The sequence below is a fragment of the Solanum stenotomum genome, chromosome 5 (genome assembly GCF_019186545.1).
Source record: "Solanum stenotomum isolate F172 chromosome 5, ASM1918654v1, whole genome shotgun sequence".
Lineage (NCBI taxonomy): Eukaryota > Viridiplantae > Streptophyta > Magnoliopsida > Solanales > Solanaceae > Solanum > Solanum stenotomum.
This window is the reverse complement of record NC_064286.1, coordinates 11932934-11960473: the sequence shown is the minus strand read 5'-3', so window position 1 is coordinate 11960473 and position 27540 is coordinate 11932934. Positions and strand designations below refer to the sequence as shown.

Genomic DNA, 27540 nt, shown 5'->3' with positions numbered 1-27540 from the left:
CATCTCATGAAGTCAAATATGCCATCATCATACTAAAATGCACAATCAACATGAGGAACATATAAATCATGAAAACTCATTTCATACTAAACATGAATTCTCTCAAAAATATGCAAAACATAAGAAGATCATGAAAACACATAAATCACACATGACTCCAAATGGAAACAAGTCACAAGGAACTTTTGGTCTCAAGCTAGAATAGGATTAGAAGAAATAGATGAGGATATCAGAACTCTCAATCAAATCTTGCTTTCTAAGCACACCATCTTTTTTTTTTTAACTCTAAGGTCGGCCCAAGTTATCACTAATCCTTCACCTCCATCACACAAGGTGATTCTAGACCATGGTGAATTACACTCCTACCCTTTTTAGAGAAGTCTAATCACTCAACACATATAGGCATTTCTCAAACACCCTTTTCATCAAACCGTCCAACCTACCCACAACTCAAAATGGTCAAGTAGGGTTCTACCATCATTATTATAAAACAACAATGAAGCCCATTCATACTAAGGGCAACATCAAGGTCTAGCATATGAAGTCACAAAAGACAAGTAATACTGAAATCTAATAAAGCATAAAGCACATACCGAAACCATTAAGAGGAACTCACAAGGTGAAGATATTGTAACACCCTGCTACTAGAAAGACTTGGAATTAGAAAGAAACCATTTTCGGAAATAATCAAATTTGGAAAGTTGGACAAAGTTAAGTATGAGTTTTGGGTCAACTTCAAATGAACATAAATCCTAGCTCAGGATGAGTTAGGTGTTCTACAAGATACCGTAAGAAATATCTTTGAATTATATTTCCAACGCCACCAAGTTTGCTCAGTTTCGAGTTTGTATGAGGGAGATATGACCATTTGAAGTTGGGCTGTTTAGCTAACGAAAGTCAAAACCGGAATTTTGAAGGGTTCTATGGTCTTTTCACTACCCAATTAATTTATTTCGTTGTTGGTAATTACTTAGGGGTCTAAACTGAATTGGGTCAGTTTACGCACTCAAAGATTTCATGCTAAGGTTTTTGGAGAAGAACTCAAGAGGAGAAAGGAGAAGAAAAGTTCAAGATTCGTCAAGCTCTTGCGATTTTGGTTGTGGATTTCGCCAAGGATTCAATCCTACGAGGTATGAGAGACTTTCATAACATTGGGTTCGTTCACCCACGTGCCAAACATATTTATTTCAGCATGAAGTCGTCCTAAAAAATATGGAAGTTTGAATGTTCTTGATGTGTGTTCTTGAATTGCTTTCGTTCTTGAATTTGGGTTGAGATTGAGGAGTTTCTTGAGGTTATAGTGTTGTTTCCTTGAGTTGTTTGAGTTAGATTCTTGTGTACATATACTGGGTATTTGAATCTAAAGAGGAATTGAGAAAAAGAATCGAATTTAGGTGAATTGGGGTAGAAAACAAAGAAGGAACTAGTCTAGAAAATCTGGGTACCAAGTCCGCGTCGCGGACCTGTTCCTCAGGATTGGAAAAATTCTCTCCACGTCGCGGAGAGGTCATGGACCCTTCTACCTCCAAATTTATTTCACGACCAAATATTTAAATGCATCTCCGTGTCGCAGACTTATTTCTAGAAAGTGATTTCTTGATCGTTTCTCATGTTTAACTATCTTAAAACACTCCTAAACAAACATCATGAGATCTTTCCTATCACAATTCTTGAATCCGTAAATTCAAATTCAAGGAAAGTTAAGAGTCAAGTCAAGAGAAGTTTATAGAGTCTTCCAAAAGTCTTTTACAAATGTTTTTACTTTATTTTAAGACCTGAGTTTTGAGATGAGTAAAGAGTAAAGATTGAAGTTTATTTCTTCAAAAGAGTATATCGGGGCTATGCATTCCCAAAGAGTAAAATATTTTCACATTTAAACAAGAAAGGAAATTGAGATTTCCAAAAGAGCCTTTGAGCTAGTTTTTAGTAAAGAGTAAATGTTTTCACAATTAAGCAAGAGAGGAAACACGAATTTCCAAGAGAGCCTTTGGGCTAGTTTTGAGTAATTCTCTCAAACTACAGAGCTATGTTTTTAAACATAAGAGCTAGTACTATATTTTGGAAGTAGTATTGAGCACTGATATGGGGGAGAGTTCATATAACTCCCAGTCCCATAAACCATGTAGCCATCATGGGTAGAAAAGGGTCATACTTTTTAGATGATTCCTTAGTGCTTTTTAGCATAGACTAGTGGATCCACGTAGTAGTCAGGTTCTATACCCTCGTCAAGGTATAGGACAGCCCTGGCAAGCATGAGGCAAAATGATGTATGATCACATAGCTCTTAAGTGATGGTTGTCGTTTAGAGAAACTCCCACATAAGTATTTTGTATTATTATATACACAGAGTTACTTGTATTTTTATATACATCCAGAGTTTATATTGTATCTTTGCATACATACAAATTTACTATTGTATTTATAAATACACAGAGTTATCATCTATGTTTTAAAAGCTTTTCTTTATATTGCATTTATATTACTGCTTTATATTGAAATGAGTTGAGTTGAGACCAGGTTTGTTCTTTCAGTTCCCTTTTCAAGCTTATGTATTGTTTTAGAATTCCCCTCGCATTCTCGTACATTCAATGTACTGATGACATTTGGCCTACATCATTGTTATGATACAGATACAGGTAACCAGGATCATCATCCAGTGCATCGTTGATTCTAGTTGAGCTTCAGAGTTTGTTGGTGAGCCTCATTGCTTCCTAAGGATCCCCTTTTATTGCTTTTTAGTATTTTAGTTCATTAGGATGTCGTGGGTCTTTTCCCGAAATCCATCTCAGTTATTAGAGTCTTCATAGACAGTTAGTTAGTTCATTTGTCACTATCTTGTTCATTGACATATGTTGAATCTTGAGTTGCCACTTTAGCTAAGTTGAATGTTATTTAATACATTCTAAGTTATCTATTGAGCAGTTCAGTTTACTTTTTAAAGTATTTTATCATGAGTAAGTCTTCTGCTAAGAGTTAAGCCAGGCCAAGGGTTCACTTGGGGCCATCAATGGTTCTCGAGTGTCAGTCTCGTCCAGGGTGTAGGCTTGAGGCATGACACACACATAGACTCAGTCGATCAATAATTTTATTTGTAAGAAAATATATGCAGAAGAGAGAAAATTTTCCGTGTTTGAAAAATTAGAGAAGTCTCTCTATTTACAGCGAACTACAACAAGTGAACACACCTACTCGGACAAGAGTGTGAACACACTTGTTTAGACATGCCTTTTCAGAACGTTTGTGTCTTTTGGAAAACGAAGTCTCTGTTCGGAAGGAACATGTCCCTTCTGAGCGGCTTTACCGTTAAGCAAATGTTTAAACAATTCTGTTACGCGAAATTAATTTCGTTAATTAGTTAACTAACATTCTGAATTAATTTTAATAAAACAGAAATTAATTAATAATATTAATTAAATAAATTCTGCCTAAAAAATTATCAATCAATCATTTGTCAAAGCCGAAGCCGAGCGAGCGACGATGACGGCGCGAGAGGGCACCTTCTACTTAACCCTTTAAGAGTTATGGGAAAACCATTTTCCTTTCTTCTACCAATATGGGAGAAATGACTTTTCATTTGAAATGATTTTTTATTTTCCCTCTATATTGGTTCCCCCACATTTTCCAATGTCTCATTCATCTTTATTTCCCATTCACAGCTTGCTTAAACCCAACAATCCCCCATATGAATGGGGAATGACTATTGTTAAAACATAAGCATGAAAACTTGTGTGTCCTAAGGATTAATTACATCTGGATAAATAGGATTTTCCTTTGAACTCTCCGTATTGAACATATATCGGATATACTCGGTCAATCGGTAGATTTAATATCTTTGAACCGTTGAGCTTTGGTGTATACCTAGACAATATAAATCACACAATCAACCCTTGAACTATTTTTGGTTCTCATTATTTTGTTCGTTTCATCCATGAACACGTCTTGGTTAATAAGTGCTTAGAGAACTGGACTTATTGAATTCTCCTTGAAGTGGATTACACTTCACACTTACATAGGTGGTTTCTAAATGTATTATCCTGTAGATACACTATTTGATATACCATATATCAAACTTAGAAACCATTAAAAAGTCTTAATGCCTTTATCCCGGTTACTGTTCATGACAATGGACAATAAAATAATTTTTGACAATGTTGAATCGTCGGCAAGTGTTATGATGTTGAGGTCTTTGCCGGTGAGTGTTATGATGTCGAGGTCTTTGCTGGCAAGTATTATGATGTCGAGGTCTTTGCTGACGATTGCTATGATGCCGAGGTCTTTGCCGATGAATGTTATGATGGTAATGTCTTTACCGATAATTGTTATTATGCCGAGGTCATTTCGGTTAGTGAATTGATATAAAACCGATGGAAAATGGTTCCGACGATAGATTGATTATTGCGATTTATTGTTATTATGTCGAGGTCATTTCCGGCTAGTGAATTGATATAAAGCTGATGTGAAATGATTCTGGCAAGAGATTAATTATTGCGATTTGACACATTTCTATGCTTATGTGTGACGTACTTGCAACTTGTGATTGATGTACTTGTTTCATGTGATTGATCTACTTGACATTGAGATGGATTTACTTGATTTATTTGGTTGTTGAATTGTGATAATTGAACTGTGAATATTGAGCATTGTGAGCCATGTATTGTAAATCTGTTATGTTTGGCTGAATTCTATGCATGTTGTAATATGAGGAGGTTTGGTTGGTGTGTAAGGGTATTCGATTTCTAGCTAGATGTCTTGTTTATTAGGTTGCTTGTTGGCTACCATGTGGTTGGTACTCAGTCCTTGCTTCTACACTTGTGTAGGTTTCGAGTCCGATCTAGCGTGATTGCTCTTATTCTCACTTTTCGAGGCTTGTTGAAGGACTGGAGAGGTAGTTGCTTGACATCGCGATAGACCCTCTTTTTCTTTTCTTTATGCTTTGACCTAGTTGAGAAACAAAGGATGACACTTGTAATTATTTCAATTTCCCACTTTAAGTATTAGTGGTGTACACGTGATAATCAGATTTTGGGGGTTTTAATAGAAAGAATAAGTTTTCCGCTTTATCTTGTTCTTGCTTTATATTTCCGCATTTCTTTCGTTTTATTGGGTTGAGGTTGACTTGTCTTGGTGGGAATAGACAAGTGTCATCACAACCATTTCTGGGTCATGACAACAAAGTACTATAAGTGACATTTTTTCTCATATAAATATGATTTATATATACTTTAAAATATTGATAAAGTTTTACATAGTTTAAATCTATTAAAATATAAAAATGTCACATAAATTGAGATAAAGAGAGTACTAATAATTTAAGAAATATGTGTTATCACATAAATTGAGACAAAAAAATAATATTTAAGAAATACGTGTTACAATGGTGACTCAAGGGTGAGGATAGTAAAGCATTTGCTTTAAGCCCCAAACAATTTTAAATGTGAATTTTATGATTTTAATTTCACTCAAAAAAATACTGAACATTATACAAAATTTAAATAAAATAGAAAGAAAGATGAACTAACGACTATCAGAAACATTTTAGAACTTTGAATAAAATAACACAAATAAAATTTTTACAATAACATCCAAGGTATATAATGCAAACAAATAACTAATATTTTACTGGCTAGAATTAATTCTTACTTTTATAAATAATAATATTACTATGTAAAGTTAACCACTTAATGTCTTTTAAGAATATTACACGAAAAACAAATAGTATGCAAGAATAAAAAAGAGAACCCTAAATTAATATTATTTTTTGTGTATATATTTAAAATCTCTTATTATAATTTAATTTTAGACCAATAATTTTATTCAGACATCATTGTTTTCATTTTAAATTTGTAGAGCGTATATTTTGGATGTATTCATAATAATATAAAATTATGAATAAAGAAATGAATATGGTGTAAAACTTTGGCTAATGATAATTTTTTTACCAATGACGCAAAATGTTTGAAATCGTAAAGGGAGAGTTCCTCTGTAAGAAGACACCAAAATGCTTGTTGGTAAAAATTTTAAGCCAATCGTTTTTTAAAGAAAAAATCCAGATGTAAATGCTTTAACTATTCCTTATCAGACATGAAAGAGAAGTAGAAAATTTAAGAGAATATTCTGCCAACTACTTCTTTTTTTAACATAATTATTCAACTAACTAAAATTCATATATTGAAGAGATCACCATTTTAAATAAATTAGACACTTTTCAGTGAAGGAATCAAATGGATATCCTTTTATTTGGAATTTATATTTCTCAATCTCTTTTTTTTTTTAAAAAAATTGGGTTAACAAAGAGAAAATGAAGAAGAAATTACATGTTGAAAAATTAAACTCTCATTAATAAATTGAAATTCAAATAACCAACCAAATAAATGATTAACATTCTCATTTTTCAATCTTGTGAAAAAGTATCACAAAAAAATATCTTTTCAATAGTCTTCTAAATCACCATATTTTGGTATGTCTGTAACTATACTTATAAAGAAGCTTCAATTGAATACCTTCATGCAGTGGCGGATCCAGGATCTTAGGCTTGTGGGTGCTCACTTCTCTTATTATAAAGTTACTATAAATGCATTGTATAACTGTATAAGTGTACAACTATTTAAACGTTATAGTTAAAAACTCTTCATTTCTTAGAAAAACTAAGAAATGAAGTCCAAATTTTCCTAGCTTCTCTTACCAATTATAACTAATAATTTACTCTTGCAAGCTTTCCTCATTTATTTTTATGTTAAGGAAATGAGCACTGCACAACCATTAAAAAATTCATCACCTATACTATTATGAAATTCATTTTTGATGTACTTCATGGATGAAAAAGCTCGTTCCACAGAAACAGTAGCAACACGAAGAATGAGAGTCAAATTGATAAGCAAATAAACATGTAGCCAAGTTTGATGCAGATTTGACTTCACCAATACTTTAGCAAAGTCATTAATTCTCTTCAAGTTGAAGAACCTCTTATCAAAATTACGAGAATAAACTATAAAATTATCACGCTAACAACTGAGATCTCGAAGCTTATTGCTATCAAACTCATTTTTATAATACTCGGTCAATATCATTATCCTGTTCTTATCAAAACCACCAAATGAACTAACTGAATTCAAGTTAGTCATACCAAGAAGTAAGTCACTACTCACAACATTAAAACAGTTATTAAGCTCTTGAAGATGTAAATTAATAAAGACATAACAAATATCAACACGCAAATGATGAGAATATATAACATCAAGAGATTTACGCTTGGACTTTCTTGGAAAGTATCTACCATTAATGAAAATGTAACATCAAGAACTGCTAATTGCCGCTAAAAATACACATTTAGCAGTAATTAAGCTATTATCGTTAATTAATTGTCGCTAAAGGTTTTTTTGTTTTTGTATTTGTACATATTGATACATAATTTGCAAATAAAATTTTAAATGCTATATCAAATGTTGATCACCTACTGTTAACTCACGAGTCAGGCAAATTAGTCTTTGGTAGGGGTGGACAAAATCAGTCCAAATATTCATGATTCGTCTAATTCATTTATGTTTGGATAAGTTAATAATCCGCTTATTTTATTATATGGACTCATTTGATTTGTTTATTTCATCCCATTTTAAATTTGGGCTAATATAATGCAATTCAAATTGATTCATGAGAAATTACAAATGTCTTTTTCAAAACATTCAAATATAATTTCTCATGAATCAATTTGAAATGCATTTTAATATGATATTATAAATAATAATTTATTTTTTGTACAAGAAAATACATGATGTGAATGAGAGATGTGTTTCTAAAGATGGTCAAATCCAGCTAAAAAAGACTATGGAAGAACATTTATGAATGTTGTAAAAGGTTGAGATCTAATTATGAAAAATGTATAATTTATGGAGAAAAAAATGGGTTGTTGCTGGGGAGAATCGATCCCTCGACCTATAGCCCGCACGTATGACTTTTAAGACCGGGCCCTGAACCAAAACACCCATCAGTGCTTTTGTTCAAATGCTTAATGGGTGCTCATATCTATTATATATTCATTTTTGCAGATTTTCTATATAAATATACAAAAAATTTGTCGGGGTCAATGGGTGCTCGAGCACCCGACACGCTCTACGTAGATCCGCCCCTGCCTTCATGAAAAAAGTAATATTTAAATATATATATAGGTAAAAAGAATTATGTGTATATTAGTATATAAAACTTATTGATTTCATTTAAATATGTTAAACAAAAACATAGTATACTTTCTTTTGTATTCATTTATGTAACATATTTTTTTTAAAATTTTTTTAAACCCGTTTTAAAATCTATTTCATCTCAAATAACTTTTGTACGGACAATAATCCGTCTATTCATTAATATATTCAACTCATGTAAATTCGCCTAAATTCGATTCAACCTGTTCATTTTCCACCTCTAACACATGGGTACCAACAAATCTAACATACTAGTTTTTCTGTCCCAATTTATGTAAGACTCTTTCTTTTTAATTTGTCTCGAAAAGAATATTATGTTTTCTTATTTGACAACAAATTAATGGCATCATTCCTTTTATCATTATTGAGTTCCATTTAACACTTTATATAAAGAAAATTCAACTAAAATAAGCATTAAAATAACTTTACTAAGAGCATATTTGACATTGTTGTTGGAAGGCTAGAAACACTTATTTTGAGAAAAAATAATATTTTTTTAAAGAAAAATTTAGCGTTTAGCAATTCAGTAAAACTACTTTTAAATGGAAGCAAAATCAGTTTTTTTGTTGTTGGGAAGACGCTAAAAATTTCTGCTTCTTAAAAAACCAGAAGCAGAAAATTATTTTTTTTCAAGCCTAAAATATCCCTTTTACATATATACATATTTATCAGTATATCACTTATTAATTAATTAACATATCTCATAAATTTAGTTAAGTTTCTTCTAAGAATTTTATTTTTTATTTTTAAATAATACATTGTTTATTTTATATTACGTTTATATATTATTTTATATCTTATATTTTATATATTATATATTATATATTATTTTACCTAATATTTTTGAAGTAGAAAAAAAGGTAGTAACAATATTTTTGCAAGATTAGAAAAAAGAAAGAAAATAAGAATTTGAAGATTTCCGCCTCCCAAAGAAATTTATAATATTGATTGAAAATTTGAATATATAAATTTTAATTTAATAAAAATAAAAATTTGATTAAAACTCTTATAATAGACATGTAAAATAGTTTCTCCTTATAAAATAAGCTTAATATTAAAAGTACATTGTCACGACCCAAATTAAGTCATGAGTGGCACCCACACTTAACCTCCTAAGTGGGCGGACCAATGAATCTAAACCCCAACATATACCAATAATTCAACTACGAATAACAACAATAACGCGGAAGCTCCAAAACTTATTAAATTAACCAATCAAATAAGCCTCTAAAGTCTATTACATATTATCCCCAAAATCTGAAAGTCATCACATCAAGGACATCTAATCTCTAAATACTAAGTCTAAGAGTATCAAAGACACTGAAATAAATGAAATAAAGTAATTTATGTCCGAAAACTATGGACATCAGGTCATGACCGAGAGAATCCAACACAAGCTCGATTGAATAGCTCACCCTTGAACCTGATATGCTGAGACTGGATAGGGCTGAGGGCGAGTCAAAGTCGCTGGTACACTCGCTGCACTCCATAAAAGGAAAACAAAGAAAAATACAAGTAGGGCTCAGTACGGGCAACATATACTGAGTAGGTATCATCGGCCAACCCAAAATAGAAACTAATATACAATGAATAATAGTATAAAGTCAACTATAGCACTTAGCAGGTGATAAGAAATCACAACATGAACAAGTGACAGTTGAAGCAAGTACGTAATCAATCACAATGTCAAGCACACACACGAGGACTCATGCCTCGACATCACACTCGTTTGGGAACTGCGTGTATTGAGATTGAGTACATTAAGTTAATTCAATATCCTTTTCCTTTAATGTTACCGTGTCGGAACGTGACACTCCGGTCCAATTATACCGTGTCGGAACGTGACACTCCGATCCAATAATACCGTGTCGGAACGTGACACTCCGATCCAAAAATACTGTGTCGGAACGTGACACTCCGATCCAAAAATACCGTGTCGGAACGTGACACTCCGATCCAAAAATACCGTGTCGAAACGTGACACTCCGATCCAATAATATAATTAATTTATCATTTATTATTACCACTTTTCAATTAATTAATAATATTACATCAAGCCTTCTTTATTCAAGGCATCACTTCGATAGAGAGGTTTTCAAATTATAAATCTCACGGTCTCAGGATTTTAGACCATGCACACAACCAAGCCACACAATCACACAGTCAAGTACATAGAGAACTTCACAATATCATGCAATGCATATCAATCGCTATTAAGAGTTTATCTATCAAATAGAATAAACCATAACCTACCTCCACCGAAGAACCGAAGTCAAGAACGTTACTTCACCAATACTTTTTCTCTCCTAAATCTCCTCAATGCCTCCGAACCTTTCCAATCTATCAAGTATATATGCATAATTTGTAAGTTAATGAGTTTATAGGCACCCAAAACTATAATCAATTTCCTAAAGTTCAAGCCTAGGGGTTTTCTAAATTCTTTCAATTAGCATAACTTTAATGGAATTTAAATAATACAATACACCTACCTTAACATATCCAAAACTTGTTTCATAATATGATAATTAGAAGAACCAAATTTAGAACGAAAACTAATTGGTTATGAACCAATAGCCTGCCCAGAGAACAAACTACAAAACGTTACTATATGGCCACAATTTAATCAACTTTATTCTTCTCAATTCCTCAAATCATTATACTTTTATTGTTTTAAAGATAGCAATCATTATGCCTTTAACAAATTTCCAGCATCCTAACCATATTAGTGAATTTGTAGTGTCAATCCGCAAGTAAATAAAATTACAACATCTAAGACCATCCAACATTCTTATACATTACTGTCAATCATTACCCACCACACCTTGTCTAGCATAGGTTTTTAAGAACCTACCTTTTCTATTGTTTTCTAACCAAGCAATACCATAATGTATATTGCATATGGTAGCAGTTACTGCGCAAGACCAAAAAAACAAGAACGAAAAGAGAATTATATACAGAAACTTTTTCAACTAAAAAAATGATTCTTTCTAATCCCTCCTTAGCTCATTATTATCCAAATCATTGGCATCATTAATTTCTTATACAAGATTCCTCTAATATAACAAATTACATACATAATTTGTTAGTCTCTTTCCATATAATAATATAAAATCATAAGACAATAGGCATAGTACGATGCCCTTCAACAGACACTAGAGTATTATTATTCTTACCTGCATGCGCTCGGCGACCCCCGCTCCTAATCTGCCTGTACATGTAAGTCTTCTAACCTAATTTATTTTCCCTAAATTAATAATAAGTCAAAATTTGCTAAACTTTATTAATTTTATTCCTACCTATGGGCTTGGCCCATTTATAATCAACTAAAAATTAATTATTTACTACATACCCACCAACTAAATAAATTACTTAATAACTATCTGTCAACTAAATAACCATAGTTACGTGAATAGTTCAAGATATCCATTTAGAATCTATCGAAAGAGTCTTTTATGAGATAAAAAAAAGACCTAGTACTCAAAATGACCAAATGGGTCGTTACATACATTGATACTTGTTACTTTTTGTAATTTGACTCTCAAAAATACTTTTTTTTTTAAAAAAATTATTCAAACACAATTTGCTTATAAAAAACGCTTTTCAAATTAATTAGCCAAACACATATTGTTTTTTTAAAAAAACATTTTTCTAAATAGCTATTTTTAAAAAGTGCTTTTAACAATAAGCAATTTTGAATATCAATGTCAAACAGACTCTAAAGTTAATTTGGTAAACATCAACTCAAATAAACTGTGTCAAATAAATTGAAACCGGAAGGAGTGATATGTTAGTTCAGCCTGGGCATGTGACTCTAAATTCTTTCAAAACGCATCAGCACCACATGTTTATACATCACACGTCGAAAGTTACGTCTATTCTTTATCTATATCTATAAGCATTTCCATTTTCCTTGGTTGCTTCTACTATGAAAAAAATTAAAAGTAAGTTCTTCTTTTCTAAATTGGAAAAAAAAAACTCCTCAAGATTATCAAGAACGTAACGCGCACCCTCTTGTTTAGCTTTCAAGATATGACCCAGTGTGTATCAAGCTGGCGACTGGACGACTCCCCGTCTCATCTAAACCTTGTTCTTAGCTCTCACTCTAATTCCAATAATTCCTTTGTAACTGATGCCCCAAAGTATTTTTCTCTTCCTCTCTCTCTCTTTTTTTATCCTTCCATTAGGGTTTTCACCTTTTCGATTCTCTAGGTGACTCAAATTCATAATTTTAGAGGTGATGCAACGACAAAGCTAGTAGCCTGCATGAGGGTTCAGTCAAATCCAGTAGAATTTTCTCAAATAGTATATTTATGTTGATAAATTCATTAAATAAGTATAAGTAAAAAATTTGAATAGTTACTATCACTTAAAATCATAATTGTAAAATTCAGAACATAGTTGAAATTCTAACTTCATGATTTTGAGGTGATGAGCGTGCTTAGCATCTGAGTAACCTCTTTTGTCGATTCTTACTCGTTTATTGATTTTTATTTAGCATAAATTCTAGGGTTTAATTAATATTTTTTTTTATTTTTATTGTTATGAAGGATGGATTATGAAGTAGCAGAGCTAACATGGGAAAACGGACAGGTAGTGATGCATGGCTTAGGTCCTCCACGCGTGCCTAATAAGCCTTTATCGACTCCTTCTCCAACAAAATACACATGGGAGAGTAAGCCACATGCTGCTGCAGGTGGCACACTTGAATCCATAGTGAACCAAGCTACTACTGGCATCCCTCATCACCACAACTCCCCCGTGGACGGGGGTGCAGATAGAGGAGATGATTTCGTGAGTTGGTTCGATGATTGTCTTCCTGAAACTCAGACTATTACGGTCATAGGTACTATGGCCGTAGATGCCTTAGTTCCAACAAGTTCCACTAACACCCCAAACTATAATCAACAAGTGGCCCCGTCCGCGCACGTGTCCGGGATGGGGATGACCAGCAAGTGTTTAGTTGACTGCTCCACACGTGTTGCATCATGCAGTGGTGATGCGGAGATGGCACGTGTGGGAATAGGATCTAGCTTTGAGGAGATATCGAAAGACTTTGGGATCACCGAGTCTTTCGGGAATGAAGAGGTTAAGAACTTGATCAAATCAATGGTATACGAGGGACGACATAACAATATGGTTGACCAGACCGTGAGCCGGGGAGACACTATTGAAACGGGAGAGAGAAGTTTGGGTGCGGAAAGAGTACTTACCACAATATCTACAGGGTCACCTGAGAACACCTTTAAGCATAATAAAAATAAGACAGTGAATAATCATGATTTCATCTCTCATAGCAGAGCTCAAGTGAGTATATGATTTCCTTTCATGCATAGTAACAGTATACTTCCTATGATTCCATGCAACACAACATAAGTTTATTTAGTAATGTGATTTTTCCTTATAGAACTTAATTGTTATTCTATTAGTAATGTGATTTTTCCTTTTTTTAAGCATCTTTATTTTTTAAAAAATATTGTTAAATTTTTTTGACCAACCAAGCATGAAAAGACAATATTTTCAGCCAAACACTACCTAAGTTTCATGTTATTATTATTATTTCACTACCTTAGTATCATGTTATTATTTCACTACCATAGTTTCAAGTTATTGTTTTGGTATAACCGTTTGTTAGTCGAAGTCCACTCCTAATTCAATTTTTTTCAGGCCAAGTAAAAGGGAAAATCGCACTGCTCTTAGTTAAAGTTTTTATCGTTTAACTCTAAAAAGAAAATTATAAAAATTACAAGTGCACAGAGAGAATATTCGTTAGTTTGACTTGACATAAAATAAAAAAAGAAAGTGAGAATTTTGAAACTTATAGCAATTTAAAATAAGTGATATCATTGTTTGTGTGAGAACAGAATAATTACTACTTTTTAAGTAGTTATTCCTTTTCTTTAGTGAAGTGATATTACTAAATTTTTTAAAGATAGATATGTCAAATTGTTGGATAGTGTATTAAACTTTAGTGTCAACTCACACAAGGAGTCAAAAGATAATGAGGATGAGGATGAGAAAAAAGGATCCAAAATTTCTTCATTTTCAACAAAAAGGAGCAGAGCTGCTGCTGCTCACAACCAGTCTGAACGAGTAAGATGTCACTCTCATGTTTCTCGAAAATACTTTATTTCTTTCAATTTATGTGACACATCTTGAATTTTAAGAGTTAAATAAGATTATTTTTAATGATAATTTTTTTATATATTTTTAAATATTTTGAATTGTCTATTTTTTTTTATGTAGTTTATAAATATATAAATTTCATTTGTAAAAAAATTGAAGATTCCATTGAGCAAATTTTTCATTTAAACTTAAACTGTTTGATTATCGAAAAACGAAATGTGTCACATAAATTAGAACATAAAAAATAACTGTTTTCAATTAATTATAATGATGTAAAAAATGTCTTCTGGCCTGACATCATATATATAATAATAACAACAAAACTAATTTGAATTTTTTAATTGACTATTGTTTTTTTATTATTACTAGAAAAGAAGAGACAAGATAAACCAAAGGATGAAGACATTGCAGAAGTTAGTTCCAACATCGAGTAAGGTAATGAAATTAAAAAAAAATAATTTTTTCTATCAATAAATTAATTTTATAGTTTTTTCTCTGTGTTTTACAGTTGTTTGGAACTTTATGTTTCAAGAATATACTTATCTATGTTGCATCAATTTTGTCTTTGCATGAAAAATACTCTGCACTTCAGTTCACTTCTCAACCACTATTTCAAATAATTACTCCCTCCGTTTTAAATTTATGTGACATAGTTTAATTTTACATAGAGTTTAAGGAAGAAATATATTTAAAATTTATGGTTCAAAATAAGTCATATATATTATTTTTGTGTGACTATTAATTATTTTATGAAGAATAAAATAAGTATTTTAAAATTAAATTATTATTTTAAATAAAATATTATAATTAATAATTTTACTAAAGCTTGCAAGTGAAAGACATAAAAAAAAATGCAAAATCCTCGTATAGAAATTATAGTAAACTTGTTTCTGCAGTCTCATATTTTTCCTTTTTCAATCATTAGCTTTTTATTCAAGTATCAATTATTACGTGACATGACAGATCGAAGAGAGAAGAAAGTGAGATTAGTTCTCGACTCCTTTCATACAAATAACCAACTATTTAAGTACCAATTATTGCGTAGTGTGACATGTCGGGTTGAAGAGAGAAGAAGGCGAAATTAGTTCTTGACTCCTTTCAGACAAATAACCAACTATTAAAGTATCAATTATTATGTAGTTTGACATGTCGGGTTGAAGAGAGAAGAAGACGAAATTAGTTCTTGACTCCTTTCAGACAAATAACCAACTATTTAAGTATCAATTATAACGTACTTTGACATGTCGGGTTGAAGAGAGAAGAAAGCAAAATTAGTTCTTGACTCCTTTCATACAAATAACCAACTATTTAAGTATCAATTATTACGTATCGTGACATGTTGGGCTGAAGAGAGAAGAAGGTGAAATTAGTTCTTGACTCCTTTCAGACAAATAACCAACTACTTAAGTATCAATTATTACGTAGTGTGACGTGTTGGGTTGAAGAGAGAAGAAAGCAAAATTAGTTCTTGACTCCTTTCAGACAAATAGCCAACTATTTAAGTATCAATTATTACGTAGTGTGACATGTCGGGTTGAAGAGAGAAGAAGACGAAATTAGTTCTCGACTCCTTTCAGACAAATAACCAACTATTTAAGTATAACCTATTACATAATGTGATATGTCAGATTGAAGAGAGAAGAAGACGAAATTAGTTCTTGACCCCTTTCAGATAAATATCCAACGATTTAAATATTAGTTATTACATATTGTGACATGTCAGATCGAAGAGAGAAGAAGACGAAATTAATTCTCGACTCCTTTTCGACAAATAGCCCTCTAGGGTGAAATAAATTAACATATGGAGATTCCGCTTTTGATTGACTGCCTGAATTATCAATCACCTTAGTGAGGATTTAATACATAATATTATTCAACCTACTAAGTTTTATCTTATTGTTTAAGCAGACTGATAAGGCATCAATGCTAGATGAGGTGATAGAATATTTGAAGCAACTACAAGCTCAAGTTAAAGCCATGAGAATGATGATTCATGTTAACATGCATCCACCCGCTATGATGTTACCAAATATGGCATTCCAACAACAACAACAACAACAACAACAACAGTTTCAAATGTCAATGATGGGAATGGCTAGACCCATAGATGTCAATGCCCTTAGCAGCCCCAACATAACAACAATGCCTTCGATTCTCCATGCCACCGCGCCCTCTAATTTCAATATGCCTCATATTCCCTCCCCTGGAGCTGATCCTTTAGCTTCCTTCATCGCATCAGGCCAATTATCACAGGTACAATAACAAAAATAGCTCATCTTATAACTATTACATCTGTTAAATGTTAGAGACGTTATCTCTTGAATGAAAAGAAAAGAACTATTCGAGTCCATAGAACCCAATATGTCTTCTTCATTTCATATTCACACCTTTAAAACTTAACAACAGCTGAACTCGTGATTTTGAGGTATGTACATCTTGATTCTCTTACGTTATCATGAGGAGGGCATGATATTACTGTTTGTCAAAAGCATAATATTTTTTTACTGCTATAATAAAATATTGTTAAAGAGCATGTACATTACAAGAGTAACATAACAATATGGAAAACTGTTTCTGATAAAACATGACGTTATAATTAATGAAATATTATTATAGAAAGATTTGACTATATGTATACTGGTTGGATTATTACGATTTAAAAAAAATAGTTTTATGTTTAAGGAGGATTTTAACAAGTTTCAAATTCGAAAAATTTTTACAGCCTATGACGATGAATGCTTATAGCAGGATGGCAGCGTTGTACCAGCAATATCTGCAGTCGAATACAAATCATGTCTTTAAAAAATGATGTGTATAGCAATGTTCTAAAGTTTGAAAACTTTTTTTCCTTGATCAATTCCAATAAGACTGACCATGGCTTATTGACAGTTCAACTACTGAATTGGTGTTACGTTCCAAGACACTTGATGAAGAAACATAATAGAATATGTAAATATGATTTATTTATTTTTAGCACTTTCATAGCAGACAAAGTGTACCATAGTATAATATTATTTTTTTCTCTTTCGCTAGTAAATGGAAGTGTGACAGTAAAAAATTGAGGATTTTTCATAAATAGATATAATTTGAATCATAATTATCATTAACAGTTATAATTTTTCTAATTATGATTCATAATAATAGCTTGAGAAAGGAGCAAGAAGTGTGAAATTGAGAAAGAGAGAGAGGAGAAATGCTAGATACAGGCTAATACATGTTGTATTTGATACATACGAGCAGAAAAATCTATGGTACCCTGAAAGACGAAGCTCACCCTGGAATTCAGAATCAAGCATCTCTCAACTAATGTCTCAGATCAACTGTTGGAAGATGTCTTATACTCAACAAAGAAAAGGAACAACTGTAGTATCAGTACACAAACTATATTGTATTTGTAAGATCACACAACCAGTCCAATATATGAATGTAAACATCCACTACAATACAGTAACATAGAACAATGCATAACATAACAACAATTAGCAACCACATAGACTTTCGGTCACATATCATGAAACAACAGTAATTGGGTCAACCAATGCATGACTACATGTCCCGTATGATCATAGTGCAAATGTCTGGTCCTCTTAGGGAACTACAATCACATACTTGGTCCTCTCACGAAACCCAAATTCAAGCTGTTAGTGTACTGGCATGGTATCCAAGTTGTCTTAGTGTATCGACATTATACCCAAGCAATCCATAGTTAGTGTACTAATGTGGTACGTGAGCCAACCAATAATCACAAAGAATCATGTACAATCACATAGCACAATGAACAAAACAACTTGAAAATCACAAGTTCATTGCATGAGATTTCCTATATGATGTCACTTCATATATTTTCTACCATACATTACACAAATGATACTACAAAATAGTTGACATGCATGCATACATAAACCGAAAACATACAATCATCGCCTACCTCAAATCAAGCCTCTTGAAAACTCTAAATAATCCAAACTTTCCCCTTGCAAAGCGCCTCAGCTAACAATCAATCACTAGTGACCTATAATTTGCCCAGATTGTCAACAAACACTAAACCTATGCAAAAATATGATCATCTTCCCCAACTTAGGACTCCTTCCCACTGTGGAATCATGTCAAAACCTCCCCCCNCCCCCCCCCCCCCCCAATTTTAATAACATAGATTCTAAGGCTTAAGAATCAATACATAAGGTTGAAGAGTCGAATTCTTATCTTTACTGTGAAATCCATGGGAAAATGGGTACTAACCGCCCGAAATTGCCCCTCCTAAGTCCAAGAACCAAAGTACAGTAAATAGGAGTTTTGGGTTTTTTCTGCTCTAAATCCCGATTCAGTATGCTATAGCAACAACTAGCCTCACTATAACGGTCTACACACTGCTATAGTGGGATGCCTTCCGTTATAGCGGCCTTGACGAAACTTCAGAAATTCAAAATCCGAAACAAGGCCACTTTTATAGCACAAACTCTTATAGTGATGTCCCAACACATACGTCAAGTTCAATTTTGGGAGTTCTACTTATCCGAATTCAATTTCGAAATGTCTTATGGACTCCTTAATGTCTTGGCTTCAAGAATATAGCAACAAAATCTTGAAATCACACCCCCCAAATGGCCCTAGACCTGCCTAAATTTTGTGTGAGGCTGACTTAGCAAAAAATTTAAGCCACTATCCGGAGAATTTTCTAGTCCAAATTCATTTACTATTGACTTACTCATAATGATCGAGTCAAATCGTTACATATATTTGATACATACAAAGATGATACAATTGATACAATTAATACAAATATCATCTTCTTTTTTTCATGTATGCGTTCTATTTATCTAAATCAGCCTTTAATTAAATGATGGGCAAGTAACAAATAGAAGATACACAAAGTTAGTCAAAGTATGCCAGATTCTTATAGGATGTGAATTTGGATTGAGATATTTTATGTTGTGGTTTTGTTCAGCCATAAAATTTTGCTATTTCGTCATGAAATTTTGTTCATCCCTAATTTCAGTTATTTCCCTTCTGTTTTAATAATTTGCCCTGTTGCTAATCATTATGAGTTCGACCCTCTTTCTAACTATTCAAATACCACAAAAAAGATATTAATAAGTGACAGATTAATCTTTTGCTAATTTTAAATAAGAATAATTATATTTTAGTTAATATTAATGATGATTTAATTTGTTTAAATATTTTTCAGTTGTAGATATTCCACCCAGTAAGGTAGATGAGAGAGGGAGTGAGGGAAGCAACAGAGAAGAGAGGAGAGAGAGGGAGGAAAGAGGCGAGCGAAATATAGATTAAAGATTTGCTATAAAATTTCAATTATAATTGTGTTTGTTACATAATATTTAAAACTATAGCTATCTATAGTAAATAATGTATTATATTTGTTAGATTATATAGTTTTTTTCTAAAAAGTTATGTGCCTCATAAGCAATTCAATTTGTTGTCCAAGTTTTGGCCCATCATGACAAGAAAAAAATGCCAAATTTGCGACCAAATATTTATGACAGGTTCTTCATAAAATTGTGACAGATTTATGACAATTTTATGATGGAATTTTTAATTTTTTTTTACCATTCTATAGATTTTATTCGTTTATCAAATTGCAATACTCGAATCTGTGAGAAACTCTTTGGTCATAAACATTGCTTTTCTTGTGGTGCATTGATCCATTTGTAACACTTTTTTTCGATGAAACAATTCAAACTTTTATTGACTTCTTAAGAGGGAATATTCTCAAATTGGTCACTCAAATGGTACCTTGTTGAAAAGATTGGAACTTTAATTTTTTTTCTTTAGAGTCCAAGGTGGACCTTTCCATCCATAGATCGATAGTGATTTATTTTTTTATTTTTTATATGGTGTTCGATATTGTATTATAGTCTGATTAATTTAAATCTATGTTGGGTAGAGCCTCATTCGAACGGTTAATCAAAGATTTTCCCACCCCCCATAACATGGTCTTCTATTCAGTGTTCGGTACCATATTGAAGTTTGACTAATTTGAATTTGCATTGGATAGGGCCCCACTCGAAGGGTAATGTGCCTTTCCCAACCAAAAAAAATTTCATCCCAAGATTTGAACCCGATGCCTCTAATTAATTGAGGAACAGCCCTATTCATTGCTTCACACATGATAATAGTGATTTTGTTTGTGATTGTAGATAGTATCTAAGTATATCCAGTAGTCAAGAGGTTAATTATTAGTCGCCTTTATAAAAAAGTAACATTCTTGAATAAGTGTAATGACCTGTTTCGTGATTATAGAAAAGCCATTGGAAAAAAATTTGGGTCGAAATTTTTTTTTCGTAGTAACTTGGAATTTCCCAACCTAGTCAAGATTTGGACGAAATTGGAGTCTATAAAGTGTAGGGAAATCTAGTAACAATTGGGTGATTTAATTAAGATTTTGATCACATGAGTAGATAACTAAGACGTTAAGGAACCCGTATGACTTTACGGAATTGAATTCGGGTGAGTAGAACTCCCAAAACTGATCTTAGCGTGAACAGGTAATTTCTAAATGTCGTTGGTTGAAGGTGTGTTGTGAAATGGGAGTGTGGAATTTTTAAATTGACTCGCTCGTTCCGTGCAAGCTGCTAAGGCGGGATTATTCCCGCCAGGGCGGGGTCATTATAGTGGGGTGAGTACCACTGTGACGGGACAGCCGCAATTTAAGTCAGAAATAAACCCAAAACGTTTTTATTTTGTAATTTTCATTCTTGATAGTAAGGAAACGAACCCTAGGCGGTTCTTGACAGTTTTCCACATTTCTTAAGGTTAAATGTAAGCTTTTAACTCTCGAATCCATTTTTCGATCCGTAGATCGTAATCTAATAGGTAATTATCGATGAGAGAGGGTTTTGATCTGGGAATTTTGGTGGAAAAAATCCTGATCTGGGTATGGGGATCAAGGGTTTAACCTAGGGTTGATCTTATTGATTATAATCCGGGTAATTAAGTCTTGTATATTGATCCTAGCATTATATTGATTGTATGTAGAACAAGAACAAATGGAAAGGATCCGCAAAGGGAATGATCAAGTTTCTTAGGGGATTAAAGCTTTATTCGAGTTAGGTGATGATTGTGATTTCATGATTGTGTGATATTTGTTTGTTCTTGCTGCATTATAATACGTGTATGTATGCGAATGTTGCACTATTGATCACACTAATTGTAAATGAGGATAGATGAATGATGAATGCCATGAATCATGACTTGATTGTATGATTATGAGGATGTACTTTATGATTGTGATTGTGGCTTGTTGAATGGATCGGAGTTTGTGGCTAAGTGTTAGAATTGCCAACAAGTAAAGTATGAACATCAAAAGTCTGTAGGTTTGCTTCAAAGAATGCCAATTTCAGAATGGAAGTGAGAAAGGATATCTGTGGACTTCGTGGTTAATCTTCCCAATACTTTGGGGAAGTTTGATTCTATTTGGATAGTGGTTGACAGATTGACTAAATCAACCCATTATATTCCGGTAAGAATAGATTATAATGCTTAACAATTGGCTAAGGTTTATGTGAAAGAGATAGTGAGGTTGCATGGGGTGCCCCTTTCTATCATCTCAGACAGTGTTACCCAATTCACATCCAAGTTTTGGAGGAAGTTACATGATGAATTGGGCACACAACTCACTTTTAGTACAACCTTCCATCCACAGACGGACGGACAGTCAGAGAGGACTATTCAAGTGTTAGAAGACATGTTGAGGGCATGTGTGATTGATTTTGCAAGGCATTGGAATAAGTTCTTACGTTTGTGTGAGTTCTCCTAGAATAAAAGTTATTACTCTAACATAGATATGGCACCGTTTGAGGCACTTTATGAGAGGGGATGTAGATAACCTATATGATGGTTTGAGGCAGGAGATGTGAAACCTTTAGGGGTTGATTTAGTAAGGGATGATCAAGATAAGGTGAAGAGTATTCAAGCTAAGCTTTTAGCAGCCCAGAGTAGACATAAAAAGTATGCAGACCTCAGACTGGTGAGAATGTTCTTCTTAAGGTATCACCCATGAAATGGGTGATGAGAGTTGGCAAGAAGGGCAAGCTAAGTTCGCGATACATTGGTTCCTATGAGGTTCTTGAATGTGTAGGGATAGTTGCTTATAGATTGGCTTTACCTCCTAATCTATTTGGAGTTCATCCGGTATTATTTCATGTGTCCATGTTGAAGAGATATCATGGTGACAGGGATTACATCATAAAATTGGACTAAGTTGTGTTAGACAAAGACCTTCAGTATGAGGAGGAACCGATTACAATTCTTGATTGTGATGTTCGAAAGCTAAGGACCAAGGAGATTAAGTCCGTGAAAGTTCAATGGAAGCATCATCCAGTTGAGGAAGCTACTTAGGAAACCGAGAAGGGCATGCGAGACAAGTATTCCCAATTGTTCATCGATTCAGGTACTAGCCCATTCCTTCCTTACCCTATTTTTCCTAAGTTTGTCACTCGGGGATGAATGATGGGTAAATTGGTATCTATTGTAACGACCTGTTCCTATCATTGTAGAAAAGCCAACGGAAAATTTTTTGGCCCGTATAACTTTTTCGTAGTAACTTGGAATTTCCCAACCTAGTCCAGATTTGGACGAATTTGGAGTCAGTACGATCTAGGGAAATCTGGTAACAATTGGATGATTTAATTATGATTTTTATCACATAAGTAGATAGCTAAGACATTAAGAAACCCGTACGACTTTACAAAATTGAATTTTGTTGAGTAGACTCCCGAAATTGATCTTAGTGTGAAAGGGTAGTTTCTGAATTTCGTTAGTTGAAGGTGTGTTGTGAAATGGGACTGTGGATTCTTAAATCGACTCAATGGTTCCGTGCAAGCCACTAAGGCGGGATTATTCCCACCAGGGTAGGGCCGCTGTAGCGGGGTGAGTACCGCTGTGGCGAGACAGTCGCGATTTAAGTCGGAGATAAACCCCAAAACATCTTTATTTTACAATTTTCGTCCTTGATAGTAAGGAAACGAACCCTAGGCGGTTCTTGACAGTTTTCCACATTTCTTAAGGCTAAATGTAAGGTTTTAACTCCCGAATCCATTTTTCGATCCGTAGATTGTAATCTAATAGGTAATTATCGATGAGAGAGGGTTTTGATCTGGAAATTTTGGTGGAAAAAATCCTGATCTGGGTATGGGGATCAAGGGTTTAACCTAGGGTTGATCTTATTGATTATAATTCGGGTAATTAAGTCTTGTATATTGATCGTAGCATTTTATTGATTGTTTGTAGAACAAGAACAAACGGAAAGGATCCGCAAAGGGAAGGATCAAGTTTCTTAGGGGAATAAAGCTTTGTTCGAGTTAGGTGATGGTTGTGATTTCATGATTGTGTGATAATTGTTTGTTCTTGCTTCATTATAATACGTGTATGTATATGAATGTTGCACTATTGATCACACTAATTGTAAATGAGGATAGATTAATGATGAATGCTATGAATCATGACTTGATTGTATGATTATGAGGATGTACTTTGTGATTATGATTGTGGCTTGTTGAATGGATCGGGTGTTGCGTTCCGACATAAATATTGGATCAGTTGCCACGTTCCAGCATAAATATTGGATCGGATGCCACGTACCGGTATGCTAACTGTTTGGGTTTAGGTTCTATGAGAGGACCATTGACTTGACATAACTGTGTAATTGAGAATTGTGAACTTGATCATTATTCTTAAATGATATTGATATTGTATATGTTCGGTGTATGCATGTTTTTGTTATGTTGTAATGGCTTATGTATGTTGCATTTAGTGGGATAGCCGCGTGATCCTACTAGTACACTCTGGTTGTGTACTGATACTACACTTGCTCTTTTTTTGTTGAGTACAGGGCATCTTCAGGCGGCTATTGACAGACCTCACTTAGAAGATCAGTGACCATTTCGAACTCAAGGGTGAGCTAGTTCTTCCGGGCTGCTATGAGTTCTCTTTCGTTTAAAGTCCACATTTTCGGACTTATAATTTATAGTTAGTTATTCCTATGTTAGTTTGGGGTTGTACCCCTTCTTGTTTAGACTTATGGATTTTGTTAGAGTTTTGGTACATTTATTTTCAGGTTCTAGGTATTACTTCCGCAATGTTAGTTTTGGTTGTTAGACTTTTGTAGGAGTTTATGAGAACTTTCTATCTTTTCCTTAGCATTTAAACTTGCTTCCGTAACCTTAATGCTTTAGTATTTTGATTAAGTTGGTTAGCTAATTAGTACGAATGGTTCTCCCACCAGAGGGTTAGTGTGGGTGCCAATCACGATGGTCTAGGTCGTGACAATAAGGCATGTGACCCTCATTCCCTCTACCCAAAAGGGAACAAAAGAAAGTTTGTTAGTTGTAATTTACTTTTACTCTTATATTATAAGAGGGAATTTATTGTATCATAACAGACAATTAATATGTCATAAATTGTTCTTAATAAATAATATTTTGGTCTTTGGATATATATATATTAAAAAATTATTTGCACAAAGGAAACATATCAGAATTATAGTATATTGTTTGAATGAATAATAAACAACACATACATTTATATTAAAACACATAAACTTGCTGAAATTTAATTAAATAATTATTTCTTGAAGCGTGAGCAAATATCTTGAAGCAAATTCATAAGCCCAACTTCAGTTCTGCGCTCTTCTATAGTGATCTCAAGTTCACAACCAAACTCTCTCAATACTTGGGTGGACAAATATTGTACAAAAAACTTGTTCACTTCCTAAGTTAGTAGAATTCCTACTTATAGAGATTTCTTCTCCGTCCAAAGAGAAGAACAAAATACACACCTGTTTTCTTGGAATAGAAAACTCACGCTTGTCTCCCATTTTATTGCCAGAGAAATTAAATCCCACAGTTCTGATGAGTGTAAAGATGAAGAAGAAGATCAAATTCACAGCTGTTCAAATGAAATGAAGAAGAATATGGTTGAGTCACTCAAATAGAATAGGTGGAAGAAAAAAAAAGGATGGAGTTAGACCACAGCCAAATACAAGATGTTTCTAGAAAGGGCATTTTAGTAAAGTGAGTTGTTTTAACACCCTATATCCAAAAACGGGTAATGAACCAAAATTTGATAACTCCCAGGTGGCGTCCACGGAAGGTCAACCACTGCCCATGGTGTGAGCCACAGATCGTAAGTGGGTCCGTGGATGGGTGCCTCGGGAATTTTCAAGGTATGGACCACGGTTGGATCCACAGACCATAGGTGGTCCAGGGACCGTAGGTCAGGACAAAAGTCTGTGACCACCAACCACGGTTCACCAGGACGGACCATAGGTCCATCCACGGTCTGTCGACTGGGTCCGTCGATTGGTAGGTCGGTGACAACTGACGGTTAACTCAGGGGTAGTTGAGTCTTTTTCTAATTAATTAGTTCTTATACTATGTCATTTTGACTACATTTAAGACCCTTATATAAGCCTTTTTACCCCCAAATTAGACCCATTTAGTTCATTCTTCCAAATTTCCTAAAAGAAATCAAATCTCCTCTCAAATATTCTCTCTCTAGAACTTAAAGAAGAAGAAGAAGATTCAACCTAGGATTTCAAGCTAAGGTCTCAATTCCTCCATTGTAGATAAGCAATTGGACTTGAGGTATGATAGTTTTCATACATGAATATCTTTCATTCATGGAGTCCCCAAATTCCTCTATTTCAAATGGTAGAATTCCCCAATTAGCTAGGGTTTTCTTCAAACACCATGGGTTCTATTGATTATTGATCTTAATGGTTTAATTATGTCTAAGTATGCATGAAATGATTATTTACAATGCTTTTACGATGTTTCCCCTATAAAGTCATGCAAACCTCCATGTTTTCCCGAATTGTGATCTCATAAAGTTGGGTTGTTGATTATGAAAGATGAGTGTTATGATCTAAAGCATGAAGTAATAGAGTTACATAAAATTATGATAAAAAGCCCTATTTAATACTAGAATTCTAGATTTGGTGATTGAAAGTAGCTTTGAACCTTTAAAGGGCAAAATATTAGTTTATGCATGATCTTATGAAACCTATGTAAATGTTTTAAGGGTGATTTGAGAGTGAAGTTCCAATGTTGTTGGGTTGTTGAAAGGTTACTCTTATAAAACACTTACAACCATGATGTGAAAGGTTTTCTCACATAGAAAGGATTCTTAGGTTGAAAGACAATTCTCACCTAATTGAATCAATGAATAAGAGGTATCCTAATGAACTAGCTTGGATCGACAAAATGATATGTATTTCCATGGATAATAAGAATAAGTAAGAATATACTATTTAGTGGGAATTATTCTTTGCACCAAGTGGATATTGACATTGGGATGGAAGCTATCCCGTTAGTAGAGACTGGGTTTCTAGAAGAAGTCTCATGAGATAGAAGTTCTCCCATTAGTAGAGGCTGGGTTTCTAGTGGCAATCTCCTTATCCCATAATTATGTGCCCCCATAGGTTGATTAGCAAGTGGATCCACTTAAGCTAGAGGTTCATGGTTCTACCTTAGGCAAGTAGAACAACCTATTTTCGGTATGGAAGAAACCGGGTGATCATGTTTTAGCTCACATGGTCTCTATGTCGATTAAGGCTATCATGGGAGTGACTCCGGGAGAGAAGACAAAATTTTCCGCCTATCAATTGAAAGGTGTTGCTCAAGTGTGGTACAACTAATGGAAAGAGGCTAAATCGGTGGGAGCGGGTCCTATTGAGTGGGAAATGTTCAAATCCACTTTTCTTGATAGATTCTTTCCCCTTGAGATGAGGGAAGCCAAGGTGCTAGAGTTAATTAACATTCGTTAAGGAAGCATGAGTGTGAGGGAGTAAGCTCTAAAGTTCACTCAATTGTCCAAATATGCTCCAACAATGGTTGTAGATTCAAGGGCTCGAATGAGTAAGTTTGTGTCGGGTGTATCCGAAATAGTGGTTAAAGAGTGTCGTACCATCATGTTCATTGGTGACATGGACATCTCTCGTCTCATGGTGCATAGACAACAAATTTAAGAAGATAAACTCAAAGAGAAGTCAAGAGAGGTAAAAAGGGCTAAGACCGGTGATAGTAATTTCTCACATGCTAGATCTGATAGATATGGTCGTCCTAAGTTTTGTCAAGGGATTTTGGGTCAGGGTTTCTCTAATTCTCTACATAAGTTTAACAAGGATAAGGTGTCTAACCCTAAACCTCAAAGAGGTAATAGAGGTGGCTCTTCATTGGATAGGTCTATATGTGCTAAATGTGGGAAGAAA

At 33.6% G+C, this 27540-nt stretch overlaps 1 protein-coding gene across 1 annotated transcript; it reads left to right on the top strand.

The window, feature by feature from the left end:
* Positions 1-12201: 12201 nt before the first annotated feature.
* On the top strand, positions 12202-17336 carry LOC125865232 (transcription factor UNE10-like). The gene is made up of 6 exons (XM_049545439.1): positions 12202-12331; positions 12740-13496; positions 14178-14282; positions 14685-14750; positions 16224-16568; positions 17038-17336. Exons 1-6 carry the CDS (start codon positions 12222-12224, stop codon positions 17122-17124), a joined length of 1470 nt encoding a protein of 489 aa, XP_049401396.1. The 5' UTR covers positions 12202-12221; the 3' UTR covers positions 17125-17336.
* The last annotated feature ends 10204 nt before the right edge of the window (positions 17337-27540 follow it).

Coding starts and splice junctions, on each gene's coding strand:
- LOC125865232 (XM_049545439.1), top strand. CDS start 12,222: ATGACCCAGTGTGTATCAAGCTGGCGACTGGACGACTCCCCGTCTCAT. Junction 13,497..14,177: donor TCTCTCATAGCAGAGCTCAA/GTGAGTATATGA, acceptor AACTCACACAAG/GAGTCAAAAGATAATGAGGA. Junction 14,751..16,223: donor TAGTTCCAACATCGAGTAAG/GTAATGAAATTA, acceptor TTGTTTAAGCAG/ACTGATAAGGCATCAATGCT.